The 14,970-nt window shown below is 41.5% G+C and overlaps 1 protein-coding gene across 1 annotated transcript in view; it reads left to right on the top strand.

The window, feature by feature from the left end:
• The first annotated feature begins 8,153 nt into the window (after positions 1-8,153).
• The window catches only part of ccdc88c (coiled-coil domain containing 88C), an 84,846-nt gene continuing 78,029 nt past the window's right edge, over positions 8,154-14,970 (top strand). Inside the window, exons 1-2 of the mRNA XM_055863536.1 lie at positions 8,154-8,756; positions 10,025-10,125. Coding sequence (XP_055719511.1) covers positions 8,697-8,756; positions 10,025-10,125 — 161 coding nt within the window. The 5' untranslated portion in view covers positions 8,154-8,696. The remainder of the gene's footprint in view (positions 8,757-10,024; positions 10,126-14,970) is intronic.

A 14,970-nucleotide genomic window follows, 5' to 3' on the forward strand; every position in this document is an offset into this window, starting at 1 on the left:
TGTTCAGGGTTTTTCAGATCCCCTAAAAATACAGTTTGCAGGTCCATCTGAACCTTGATATTATGACATAACAAACATTCCTGGACCTGACTCCAAAAGCGAGTCGCAGTACCAGAAAATATGTTCTATTGAATGTGTTTCCTAATGGCAGAGTTTGCACAAAGCTCACTGTCCAATGCCCCATATATTGAAAATTATTTTTGAAGCAAGTATTTTATATAATTGTTTAAATTGAAACGAATGGATTGATGTGTCAATTGTTGTTTTATATGTCAGTTCATAGACCCAATGTCAAAGGTATTGGGACATCCAAAAACCTGTTCCCAACTGACTTGAATTTTATATGGTATTGCTGTCAAACCTTTCGACAAGTGAAACTGATGTATTTTCCGATTTATACTAATCATTTTAAGCTATTTATTATTTTTAATGGTTTGCATACAAACTAATTCTTTAATTTCTTCTTTAAGTAATTGTCTCTTCCAATTTTGTGGCAGAGCCGCGATGAGATAATTATTATAATTGTTATAATTATTATAATTGTTATAATTTTGTATTGAGCAAACACCTCCATACACTGTTGTTAGTTACTTGTATGACATTATTTTACCATTCTTGTTTACAATGTCCTTCATAAAATACTATACCCTTGTACATTTCTTCTCTATCAGTATATTTGAATTTAGCCATATTATTTACTGTAATATTAAATCTGGCTGTTCTGGAAACCACTTTATGTATCTAGTCCCCCCATTTGAAGGTGTCATAAGTGTCACGTTCTGGCCATAGTTCTTTTGTGTTTTCTTTGTTTTAGTGTTGGTCAGGACGTGAGCTGAGTGGGCATTCTATGTTGTGTGTCTAGTTTTCACGTTTCTATGTTTGGCCTGGTATGGTTCTCAATCAGAGGCAGGCGTTAGTCATTGTCTCTGATTGGGAACCATATTTAGGTAGCCTGTTTTGTGTTGGGGTTTGTGGGTGGTTGTCTTCTGTCTTTGTGTCTATGCACCAGATAGGACTGTTTCGGTTTTTTACATTTGTCGTTTTTGTATTCTGTAGTGTTCACGTTTTTTTGTCATTATTAAACATGATGAACACTAACCACGCTGCATCTTGGTCCGATCCCTGCTACACCTCCTCCTCAGACGAAGAGGAGGAAATCTTCCGTTACAATAAGTATTTGGACAAATTCCCTTACAATGTATTTATTTTTTATTTACCTTTTATTTAACTAGGCAAGTCAGTTAAGAACAAATTCTTATTTACAATCATGGCCTACCCCGGCCAAACCGTAACAACGCTGAGGCAATTGTGTGCAGCCCTATGGGACTCCCAACCACAGCAGGTTGTGATACAGTCTGGAATCGAACCAGGCTTTGTAGTGACACCTCTAGCGCTGAGATGCAGTGCCTTAGACCGCTGCGCCACTCGGGAGCCCAAAGTCATCAAACGTTTAGTATTTGGTCCCATATAACTAGCACGCAATGACTACATCATGCGTGTGACTACAAACTTGTTGGGTGCATTTTGCCTTCAAAACATGCTAACCTCTCACCATTACCAATAACAGGGGAGGTTATCATTTTTGGGGGGGAGGGTGATATTTATGCCTCTGTAACCTTCCCACTCATCATTGTTCAAGATTCATTCATGATTATCCATAATCATGGTAGCATCCACATTAATGTAGAGGTGTTCAAAAACATTCTATTCTTATTTACAATAAACGTAACTCCAAAATAACACAATACAATATTTTCCGTTCACTTCTATTGGGCACAACATAATCCGAAGACCGAAACACAACCATAACAAACTGCAAATGCATCCAACAAGTTTGTAGAGTCACAAGCTTGATGTAGTTACTGCATGCTATGAATAGGGGACCAAATACAAAATTTTGACTACTTTACTACATTATAAGTGAATTTGTCCAAATACTTATGATACCTTCAAATGAAGGGACTAAATACATAAAGTGCTTTCATTTCTAAACGGTAAAACAGATATGTTTGAAAATACCCTCAAGTAAAACGTAACATTCTGTACTGCCAAGTCATATCAAACATTTGATCTCAAATCCAAAATGCTGGAGTATAGAACCAAATTAAAAGTTTGCGCTTCACTGTCCAAATAAATATGCCTGACGACTCCAGCTGAATTGTTCTGCTACTCTATGTTCGCTACGTACTTCAGTCTGAGATTGCCATCGTTGAAGTCGTTTGTGGTGATGTCAAAATTAGGGTTTTTGTACTAAACAAAGTCATCAGCGATTGGCTCATCTCAAAACAATCAGAGTGTCAAAGCCTATGACGAATTTCCAAAACGGCGCTTTACTCATTTGTGTTCTGGCTTTGGCCCAACCCATGGTTTCTGGGACTAATCAGATTGGATAGAATGTGTTTATGTTCTAGATATCGTAGGGGAGGTAACCAGACTTACTGCGGTGAATAAACTAACGTCCGTTGGCGTGGCGTAGCATTTGGTTGGAGCAAGGAGTTTGGGTAGCCAGGCAACAAATACTGTGCCTTTGGAAAGTATTCAGACCCCTTGACTTTTTCCACATTTTGTTATGTTACAGCCTTATTCTAAAATGCTTTTTAAAAAATTACTCATAAATCTACACACAATACCCCATAATGACAAAGTGAAAACAGGTTTCTAGAAATGTCTGCTAATTTATAAAAATAAAAAATAAAAACAGAAATACCTTATTTACATAAGTATTCAGACCCTTTGCTATGAAACTCAAAATTCATGCCAGGTGCATCCTGTTTCCATTGATCACCCTTGACATCTTTCTACAATTTGATTGGAGTCCACCTCTGGTAAATTCAATTGATTGGACATGATTTGAAAAGCACACACCTGTCTATATAAGGTCCCACAGTTGACAGTGCATGTCAGAGCAAATACCAAGCTATGAGGTCGAAGGAATTGTCCGTAGAGCTCCAAGACAGGATTGTGTCCAGGCACAGATCTAGGGAAGAGTACCAAAAAAATCCTGCAGGATTGAAGATCCCCAAGAACACAGTGGCCTCCATCATTGTTAAATGGAAGACGTTTGGAACCACCTAGACTCTTACTAGAGCTGGCTGCCCGGCCAAACGGAGCAATCGGGGGAGAAGGACCTGTGTAAGGAAGGTGACCAAGAACCATATGGTCACTCTGACAGAGCTCCAGAGTTCCTCTGTTGGGATGGGAGAACCTTCCAGAAGGATAACCATCTCTGCAGCACTCCAACAATCAGGACTTTACGGTAGAGTGGCCAGATGGAAGCCAGTCCTCAGTAAAAGGCACATGACAGCCAGCTTAGTTTTCCAAAAGGCACATAAAGACTCTCAGAGAACACGAGAAACAAGATTTTCTGGTCTGATGAAACCAAGACTGAACTCTTTGGCCTGAATGCCAAGTGTCACGTCTGGAGGAAACCTGGCACCATCCCTATGGTGAAGCATGGTGGCGGCAGCATCATGCTGTGGGGATTTTTTCACCGGCAGGGATTGGGAGACTAGTAAGGATCAAGGAAAAGATGAAAGGAGCAAAGTACAGAGAGATCCTTGATGAAAACCTGCTCCAGAGGGCTTAGGACCTCAGCCTGGCGTGAAGGTTCACCTTGCAACAGGACAGCAACCCTAAGCACACATCCAAGACAATGCAGGAGTGGCTTTGGGACAAGTCTCTGAATGTCTTTGAGTGGCCCAGCAAGAGCCCGGACTTGAGACCGACCGAACGTCTCTAGAGAGACCTGAAAATAGCTGTGTAGCGACGCTCCCAATCCAACCTGACAGAGATTCATTTGATCTACAGAGAGGAATGGGAGAAGCTCCCCAAATACAGGTGTGCTAAGCTTGTAGCGTCAACTAAGTACTGAGTAAAGGGTCTGAATACTTATCTATATGTATCTAACTTTCCCGAAGGCCCTGTATATACGAAAGGGTAGTGTATTTTGTATCAAATGATGTTGACACCCAAGAATCCTGTTCATGAATGCTGGTTAATGCTGATTAAGAGACACAGTACAGGGAAATGACATGGGGTTAAGACACATGGGATCGTAAAACATTAGGGAGTGCAGTTGTGCAGAAGTGATAGTGAGTCCATTTATAGCCAGGAGTAAGGTGGATGGATCACAGGTTAGCACAGCCAGGGTGGATGAAGAATGGATGGAGTATGGTGGCTTGATCAAAGGGGAAGCAGCCGGTCAGGTGGGCAGGTCTGTGGGTGGACAGGATCCGGGCCAGGATGGGTGGCCTCACGGGCCCCCAAGAGGGGGAAAGGGAGGGAAGCAGGGAGTTAGAAAAGAAGACAAAAGCATAAAGGATCCCGACATAAACATATTTGGAAAGTAAATAAAATATACTAAATGTAACAAAGGTTAAAAAGGTGTGTTTTCTGCATATTCTTCAAAATTTAGACTGAATCTGCTGCCCAGACAGAGGGATGGTGCGCTGTAGGAGAAGGCCTGCCCCTAGCTGTGTTTTCTGATATATGTGGAAAAATGAGAAGGCCGGCTTCCTGTGATCTGAGGGATCTGATGGCTTAGTATTGTATTAATATGTCCTTAAGGTAGGTGGTAGCGTGTCTATTTAAGGCTTTATACTTCTGTTAAGAGTTAGACTGTAGGCTGTACCGAACTGGGGAGCCAGTGCAGTTAGGCAAGAATTGGGGTGATATATTCAGATTTGTTGGTTCCTGTTAGGACTCTGGCAGCAACATTCTGTATGGGATGTTTTTATTTAATTTAATTTGTGGCGGTACAGCCTGATAAAATGGTGTTACAGTAATCTAGACGGTATGTAATGAAGGCATCAGTAAATGAACGTTTCTATTCATGTTAAGAGTCTTACTGTCTGTGTTATGTATTGTGTTACGTAAAAAAAATATACTTGCTTTGTTGTATGATATAATATTATGTAAAAGTAAAGTAGTTCAAAAAGAAAAAGTCACATTATTACATTCCCCTTGTTTATTACAGTATGAGAACTGAATTAAAGCATTGAAGACGTGAGTGTAATAGGAGTTCAACTCTTCTCCTTGTTTTCTATTTTATTGATAACACTGACTGTTTACCAAGTGGCATACCTTTTGCTGTCGGGTCGTTTTATATGATTTTAATCACTTTCTGACAGCACCCCTTTTGATTTGAACGAAACCTTCCATACATGTTTGCCCAACGTAGAAGTGGTCAGAAGGTGACTTTTTGGGCCTGAATTCCTTTCAGGAGATAGAGGTGCTCAAAGTTTTGCATTCCCATACTGCCATGAGAATTCCGTGTCTTCATCACTGACAAATATGAACTATTGAGTTTTATATCATTTGAAGCTTGCAAACAGGTTTGCCAAACTGTTTACGATTTATTGAGAAATTATCTATTATCTAAAACGTATGTTGTACCTTAGACATTATTCTGCATCATCTGAATTGTTTGTGTTGTGCCTGCCATGGGTTGAGACACAGCATACTCTTGAATGCAGGGTGGATATTAGAATAGACATTCCAATTAAACTTGGCATTCGACGGTGGGTGGACCGGCGGCCATCTTACTGGTAGTAATTGGAAGTTAAAGTTTCAATTCAATTTAAATGTCTATAGTGTACGAGCTAAATTGCAGGGTCTGAAGGGATAGGTCCATTCTATGAATTATATTTCTAAGGTTGAAATGACACCCTCTCTGTTTTCAAGAGTATGCTGTGTCAATTGATGATGGGCACAAAACAAATTATTCAGATTATGAAAAATAGGTTCTAAGATACAACTTTTGTGAAAATGAAACAAATCTGAGTTGAACCGTTTTTAGATATTTATTTTCAATAAATCATACAACAGTTTGACAACCCTGCTTGTAAGCTTTCAAATTATATAAAAATAAACTGTTATCTTTTTTCAGTGATGAAAACATGGACGTCTCATGTGGGTTATGTGAAATGGGTCAACTTTGGTCACCTCTATATCCTGAATGTTTTTCCATTCAGGTCCAAAAAGTCACTTTCTGACCACTTCCACAATGGGCAAGCAAGCATGTATGAAAGGTTTCATTCAAATCAAAAGGGGTGTGGTCAGAAAGGGATTGAAATATTATGGAACGACCCTGTGTTCAAACTAGGTGACATTTTAACCTCTGGGCAGTAGGTGGTACAGTGAGCTGCATATTAGCACCACAGACAGTTTTGTACACCACAATAAAAGTACAGCAACGCTTCCTATTGGACTCTAGTAGGAAGACTGTACTGAACTATGGTTTTATAGACACACAATATATATTTATTTTTCTCCTAAAATATGATCTATTTGGAAAAGATTGAAAGATTTCACAATATGTTTTTTGGTGACTGTTATGGAATTAAAATAACTGTGTCTCCTTAATTTGTGATCAGTGGTAAAAATACTTTGAAGTATTATATACTTAAGTAGTTTTTGGGGGTATCTGTATTTATATTTTTGACATATTTTACTTTTACTCCACTACATTGAAAATAGAATACTCCAATACATTTCCCCTGACACCTAAAAGTACTGGTAATGCTTTGAATGCTTAGCAGGACAGGAAAATGATCTAATTCACACACCTATCAAGAGAACATGTTTGCCATCCTTACTGCTTTTGATCTGGTGGACTCACTAAACCCAAATGCTTCTTCTGAACATGATATCTGAATGTTTCAGTGTAACCATGGCAAACCATTAATAAAAAAAATGTTATGGTGTTGTCTTGTTTGCTTAAAGAATTTGAAATTATTTTTATATTTTACTTTTGATGCTTAAGTACACTACATGACCAAAAGTATGTGGACACCTGCTTGAACATCTCATTCCAGAATCATGGGCATTAATGTGGAGTTGGTCCCACCTTTGCTGCTATAACAGCCTCCACTCTTCCACTAGATGTTGGAACATTGCTGCGGGAACTTGCTTCCATTTAGCCACAAGATCTTTAGTGAGGTCAGGCACTGATGTTGGGAGATAAGTCCTGGCTCACAGTCGTTGTTCCAATTCATCCCAAAGGTATTTGATGGGGTTGAGGTCAGGGCTCTGTGCAGACCAGTCAAGTTCTTCCACACCGATCGCAACAAAACATTTCTATATGGACCTCGCTTTGTGCACATGGGCATTGTCATGCTGAAACAGGAAAGGGCATTCCCCAAACTGTTGCCACAAAGTTGGAAGCACAGAATAATCTAGAATGACATTGTATGCTGTAGCGTTAAGATTTCCCTTCAATGGAACTAAGGGGTGTAGTCCGAACCATGAAAAACAGCCCCAGACCATTATTCCTCCTCTACCAAACTTTACAGTTGGCACTATGCATTCGGGCAGATAGCGTTCTCCTGGCATCCTCCAAACACAGATTTGTCCGTCGGACTGCCAGATGGTGAAGTGTGATTCATCACTCCAAAGAACGTGTTTCCAATTCTCCGGAGTCCAATGGTGGCAAGCTTTACACCAGTCCAGCCGACGCTTGGCATTGTGCATGGTGATCTTAGGCTTGTGTGCCCATTTCATGAAGCTCCCTACGAACAGACCGGGCAGATCTAGCAGGTAAGAAATTGGACAAACTGACTTGTAAGTAAAGGTGGCATCCTATGACGGTGCTACGTTGAAAGTAATTCTACTGCCAATGTTTGTCTATGGAGATTGCATGGCTGTGTGTTGATTTTATACACCTGTCAGCAACGCGTATGGCTGAAATAGCCAAATCCAGTAATTTGAAGGGGTGTCCACATATTTTTATATATAGTGTATATTTAAATAAACCAGATACTCTTAGACTTTTACTCAAGTGGTATTTTACTGGGTGTTTTTCACTTTGACATGAGTAATTTTCTATTAAAGTATGACAATTGGGTACTTTCCACCACTACTTGTGATGGTTGATGACACACCTACATTTTGGGTAAATGTGTGACCAATTCCCATAGGCAACAACTGCAGCTATTGGTTCTAGACAGTGGATGGTGTGCAATTTAAAATACTTAATTTGTGTTTCATATTTTTTTCTCTAATTACGTAATCTTGATTTAAACTCAGTTTTCTGGGGTCGTGCATTGGCTGTTCTTTGTTTGGTTTGAGGTCTGATACCAGATTTGATAGGCTATCCACGTTGTCACTCAAGCGCGCTATTCAAGCGGTTACAGGTTGTATGATGCTGTGTGTGAAATAAATAATGTGCGGCAGAGGCAGCAAGCGTTTGAGCCATGGAGGTGTACAGAACTTGTCGTCGCCGGAAGCATCTGTAACTTTTCTCTTCATGGCCGCGGCAACAATGTTTCTTTTTTGATTGCTCTTCTTTTTCGATGTTCTTCCAGTCAGTTTACATGGGCAATGTAGCTTGAACATGTGAACGCGTTTACTTTGTTCTGCTCTTATGGAAGTTTTAGATTAATTTAGTCTAAAACTGGAGTCTGAACGCTATAATTACCCCCCAAAAATTGAATCCCTGTGACCTGCACTGTTTTTTTTTACTTTTTTGATATAAAAGGCACTTTTTTTGCGTCTTCGGAATCTATATCGACGTGAAGATTTGTTATCGCTAGATCCCCAACAACGTGCGGTTTATGTTCGATGCCTCACGGCATTGTTCTGTCTCGACCAGGCATGTAAGGTCCCTCGAGCTGAGGAATGAGTGGCCGCGAGCAATCGGGCGGTGAACACTATTTTCGGATTTAAGAACTGGGTGGAATTATCTGAAGTTTCTGAACATGGATATTACAGTGTCAGAGTTGATGGGAAACTTCATGGATACGCCGCTGGTGGTGTGGGTAAGTGAATGTTCACTGAGCAAGTGCTATGGCGGATAATAATTTAACTCGGTGTCCTGCTAACCTGCTCTTGGCCACTTTCATTTTTTAATATCCTTGCCCATCCTACTCCTAATGACATATTTTTAAAAAATAACGTTTTTTCTTTCAAACATACAGTAGCAGACTGGTAGACCTGTTCGTTTACATTAATTATTTACTGTTTAGCGTTAATCTTTGCTGTAAAGCCAGGATGTCTGACATTTTCCCAACAAGCCAACACCTTTTATTGTTTTTTATTCCTATGGTCAATGGGTTTTATTGGCATGACCTACTATTATTCCCTAAAACTTGGAACCCGACCTTTCATGAAACTGAGCAAGAGCCACGCCAGCTGTTCACACAACCTCTAGCCTGAATTTTGTATCTAGTCCATGAGTGCCAATATTGGTCTATCACAGAGCCATGCCTGTTAGGTCATTGTACTTTGTCTCCATTTTTATCATCACACTAGTCAAGGGAATCATAATGTTGTTGGTTGAACTTGGTGTCACTAGAGTAGAAAGATGAGGACTGGTTCAGAAAACTGTAGCCTGATGGTATAACTTTTGACAACTCCCCTCTGTGTATGTTTAAATGCAATGCATGGCTACATGGATATATGGCATGACAATGGTAGAAGAGTTGGCTACAGCACATAGCCTGGTGACACTGTCTATGAAGGCCTATGGCTAAAGCACATACAGTATGGCATGAGGCAATTGCTACAACATTGCACAGTATGTCACCACTCTATGGATACAGTACACACCATGGTACCAGGCTATGCCTTAAGCACATACAGTATGGCACCAGGCTATGGTGGGGGGGGCTGATCCCCCTTATCCTGCCCCGATGTCCTGTTTGGCCAGTCGGCTGGGCCTCAGCCGCTGGCTGCTTGTTCCGCTCTAACAACTCTACCCTCCGGTCTTTGTTTCGCTCACTGGGCTTCGTCCTCTCTGCTAGCCCTGACTCACCTCTAGGAGGACCTCCTGGTTCCTAGATCTAGAGCCTAAATATCTTGACATGCTCACAAAGTCGGAGACATTATTAATTGAGAGTATAAAACTTGCATTGACATCTGTCAGAGCAGGGAACGTCTGTGTATTCTTGGAAACCGAAAGCACTAACACCCAGGTGTGGCCAATCTCTTCATAGGTGAGCTGAGCTCTTTAGAGTAATCCAATCCTGTCTGCCCTTTTCTCCTCCCTTTTCTCCCTCTCCCCCTCCCTCTCCCCCTCTCTCTTCAGGTGAAGACCTTTGGACCCCTGGGCTCTGGCTCAGAGGACAAGCTCTCCATGTTCATGGATCTGGTGGATGGTGTCTTCCTGCACAAGATCATGACACACATGTGAGTGGACATAAACGTGTGTGTGAGTGCATGTTAATCTGGCAGCTGTTTTGTAGCCTCAATCTATCTCCTTTCGTAACCACATCCTGGCATGGTTTCCCCTACTGGTATCCAACTGTGTTCAGACATCCTCCCCATGCCTTCATGGCTCACTGACTGGACTCACTCACTCTTTCAGGTCCTTTTCTGCCCCTCATGAGTCAATGTGATCCTAAAGTCTCTCTCGCTCATTCCCTTTCACTTGCTTTTTCTCGCGCTCTCGCCTGCTTTTCATGAGTCAATGTGATCCTAAGGCTGCGGTTATATCTGCACAATGTGGCTGTCTGTTTGGTTAGCACTGGGAGGCCTCTCAGAGCTCTTGAGCTCAGATGCATTCAGTCTGTCTACTGAAAATGGCTGTGTTCACTGTTATCTCACTGCTGGAAATAATGTATGTGAAAATATTAAAGAAGTGTGTATATATAATTTTTTCCATAATGATTGTGATAGTTGTATCTGACACAGAAAGGGTTGCTCGTCTCACAAAATGACTGCCCAGATATCATCTGACAAATCTGACATGGCTCAGGCTAGGTCTTTCTCTAAACTGTCTCAAGTTTCTGAACCATTTCCTGTGCTCTGTCACTTCAAAGGAAAGTGATGTGCCCTGAATGGCAGGCAACCCAGTCGCAGTCAATGACTTAGTTTAAGAAACTCCCTCTAATGCTGTGACTTGTTTCTGAAATCAGCTACAATTTTCTCTCATCTCTTGCTCTCCTTCAATTATACTCTTCTCTCCTCTCTCCCTCACTCTCTAACTGTGCCTAGCGTCTGTCCCTTTGTGTTGCCCCCAGCTGTGCTAACCATACAGTCTCCTCCCGCCCCCTCCCTCTCCCCAACCCCCCTAAGTCCTGTCCTTTAACCTACTTTCCCCTGACTAGCTGCTCCTGCTTCCCCTGGCCTATCTGTCTTAATGAGGGGCTTTAAAAACTGTATGCTCCTCAAACAAAGACAATATTATTATGCACAGGACAAGGGGACAGAAAACAACCCCTGCCAGGACAATGAGTGGTGTAATTCTGCCATGCATGATTTAGCCATGTAAATAAGTCCATATGACATCACTGGTATGTCTAGTAATTATCATACGCAATATATAAAAAAGTATGTAGACACCTCTGAAGCGCGTAAGAAATCTTCTGTCCTCGGTTGCAACGTCGGCACAAGAACTGTTCGTCGGGAGCTTCATGAAATAGGTTTCCATGGTTGAGCAGCCGCACTCAAACCTAAGATCACCATGCGCAATGTCAAGCGTTGGCTGGAGAGGTGTAAAGCTCGCCACCATTGGACTCTGTAGCAGTGGAAACACGTTCTCTGGAGTGATGAATCCCGCTTTACCATCTGGCAGTCCGACAGAAGAATCTGGGTTTTGTGGATGCCAGGAGAACGCTATCTGCCCGACTGCATAGTGCCAAATGTAAAGTTAGGTAGAGGAGGAATAATGGTCTGGGGCTGTTTTTCATGGTACGGACCAGGCCCCTTAGTTCCATTGAAGAGATCTTAATGCTACAGCATACAATGTCATTCTAGATTATTCTGTGCTTCCAACTTTGTGGCAACAGTTTGGAGAATGCCCTTTCATGTTTCTGCATGACAATGCCCCCATGCACAACGCAGGGTCCATACAGAAATGGTTTGTTGCGATCGGTGTGGAAGAACTTGACTGGCATGCACTGAGCCCTGACCTCAACCCCATCAAACACCTTTGGGTTGAATTGGAACGCAGACTGCGAGCCAGATCTAATTGTCCAACATCAGTGCCCAACCTCACTAATACCTTGTGGCTAAATGGAAGCAGGTCCTCGCAGCAATGTTCCAACATCTAATGGAAAGCCTTCCCAGAAGAGTGGAGGCTGTTATAGCTGCAGAGGTGGGACCAACTCCATATTAATGCCCATGATTTTTGGAATGAGATGTTCGAGCAGTTGTCCATATACTTTTGGTCATGTAATGACACAATGACACGGCATACATGTAGACTGGTGTCATTGTTTTGGCCTTCTTTCATACAGCATAGTTTGAAGGTTATTAACTTTGTTTTTCTTGTTGAGAAAATACACAGGTGTATTTGGATCTTTTTGTTTACAATCATATAGCCTAAGTCCTCTATGGTTGACTTCTGGCACCCTTAGATAGGCACACATGTGCACACACAGCTGTCTGAGCTGTTTACGTTAAACCTCTACCACAGATGAGTGGATGGCTGGAATCTTCCAGGCCATAAGTGCCAGCAGCAGAAGTCTTCTAAGTATTTCTCTCTCTCTGTGTGTGTCTCTCTTTGAGGGTACACACTATGTGGTTAGAGACTGGTTGTTCCAGATACACTTTATTATTTTAATGGAAATGTTTATCCAATACTCAAGCCTGGGCCTGCTCTGGGCATGTATTCTAGTAGTTCTGATATAGCATCAGGCTTTATCTTTTAGATGCAGTGCATTTGGAAAGTATTCATACTCCTTGACTTTTTCCACATTTTGTTCCGTTACAGCCTTATTCTAATATTGATTAAATATCAAATGTTCCTCATCAATCTACACACAATACCCCAATAATGACAACGTCGAGGTACAGATCTGGGGAAGGGTACCAAAAAAATGTCTGCAGCATTGAAGGTCCCCAAGGACACAGTGGCCTTCATCATTCTTAAATGGAAGACGTTTGGAACCACCTAGACTCTTCCTAGAGCTGGCCGCCCAGCCAAGCTGAGCAATTGTGGGAGAAGGGCCTTGGTCAGGGAGGTGACCAAGAACCCGATGGTCACTCTGACAGAGCTCCAGAGTTCCTCTGTTGGGATGGGAGAACCTTCCAGAAGGACAAGCATCTCTGCAGCACTCCACCAATCAGGCCTTTATGGTAGAGGGGCCAGACGGAAGCCACTCCTTTGTAAAAGGCACATGACAGCCCGTTTGGAGTTTGCCAAAAGGCACCTAAAGGACTCTCAGACCATGAGAAACAAGATTCTCTAGTCTGAATAAACCAAGATTGAGCTCTTTGGCCTGAATGCCAAGCGTCACATCTGGAGGAAACCTGGCACCATCCCTAAGTTGAAGCATGGTGGTGGCATCATCATGCTGTGGGGATGTTTTTCAGCGGGAGGGACTGGTAGACTAGTCGGGATCAAAGGAAAGATGAATGGAGCAAAGTACAGAGAGAGGTACTTGATGAAAACCTGGTCCAGAGCGTTCAGGAGTGGTCCAGCCAGAGCTTGGACTTGAACCCTATCAAACATTTCTTTAGAGATCTGACATTACATGTGCAGCGGACTCTCCCCATCCAACCTGACAGAGCTTGAGAGGATCTACATAGAAGAATGGGAGAAATGCCCCAAATACAGGTGTGCCAAGCTTGTGGCGTCATACCCAAGAAGACTTCAGGCTGTAATCGCTGCCAAAGGTGCTTCAGCAAAGTACTGAGTGAAGTGTCTGAACATTATGTTCGATTTTTTTATATACATTTGCTAACAATTCTAAATGTTTTTTGCATTGTCATTATGGAGTATTATGTCTAGATTGAGGGGGAATAAAAAATATATATAAAATATTTTTTGATTTTAGAATAAGGCTGTAATGTAACAAAATGTGGATAAAGTCAAGGGGTCTGAATACTTTCCGAATGCCCTGTAATAATGTATACGATTGTATGGACAGGGCGAGCGGTGAACCTAGATCAGCCCTCTTACTCTAAAAGGCTTTTTGGATACAGGGCTCACTCTGCTTTCTCAGCCAGCCAGTAAGAACTAGGAATGGCCATGTCGGAAAGCTGTACATTTAGAACTAAAGGCAGCTAGTACACAAGTTTACCTTAATAAAAAAACAATTCCTTGTTTTTAAACTAAAGCCCTTTCAGAGACCTACTGGAATACTGGCCCAAGCTTGGCAGCATTTGCATGGTGTGCCCACAAAACATATGTAAATGAGGTTAGCACAAACAACACTTATCCAGACCTGGCCCTCAAAACAGCCAAGCCTAGCCAGGAAAATGGGCTCTGTGGTAAATGGAACCTTTATAGGTCTCTGGTCAAAAGTAGTGCACAGAAAGTATTCACACCCTTTGCCTTTTTCCACATTTTGTCTGACAGTCTGCTTTTAAAATTGATTAAATTGAGATTTTGTGTTACTGGCCTACACACAATACCCCATAATATCAAAGTTGAAGTATGTTTTTAGATTTTTTTTAAATAAATGAATGAAAATGTGAAATGTCTGTGTGCAATAATAGTGTTTAACATGATACAATTATCTGTAAGGTCCCTCAGTCGAGCTGTGAGTTTCAAACACAGATTTAACCAATAAAATAAAGCAGACATTGAATATCCCTTTGAGCATGGTGAAGTTATTAATTACACTTTGGATGGTGTATCAATACACCCAGTCACTACAAAGATACAAGGGTCCTTCCTAACTCAGTTGCTGGAGAGGAAGGAAACCGCTCAGGGATTTTACCATGAGGCCAATGGTGACTTTAAACCAGTTCGTTTAGTTGCTGTACTGGGAGCAAACTGAGGATGGATCAACAACTTTGTAGTTACTCCAAAATACTAACTAAATGACCAAGTGAACAGAAATTAGCCTGTACAGCATAAAAACAATTGTCTACTTTCCAACAGACCCTGGAGTCATTCACCTTTCAGCAGGACAATAACCAAAAACACAAGGCGATGTCTACACTGGAGTTGCTTACGACATTGAATGTTCCTGAACATGTATTGACTCGGGTGTGAATACTGATGTAAATTATATATTTGTATATTTCATTTTCAATACATTTTGTTACACTTCTGAAAACGTGTTTTTACTTTATTATGGG

Source organism: Salvelinus fontinalis, chromosome 15 (assembly GCF_029448725.1).
Source record: "Salvelinus fontinalis isolate EN_2023a chromosome 15, ASM2944872v1, whole genome shotgun sequence".
Lineage (NCBI taxonomy): Eukaryota > Metazoa > Chordata > Actinopteri > Salmoniformes > Salmonidae > Salvelinus > Salvelinus fontinalis.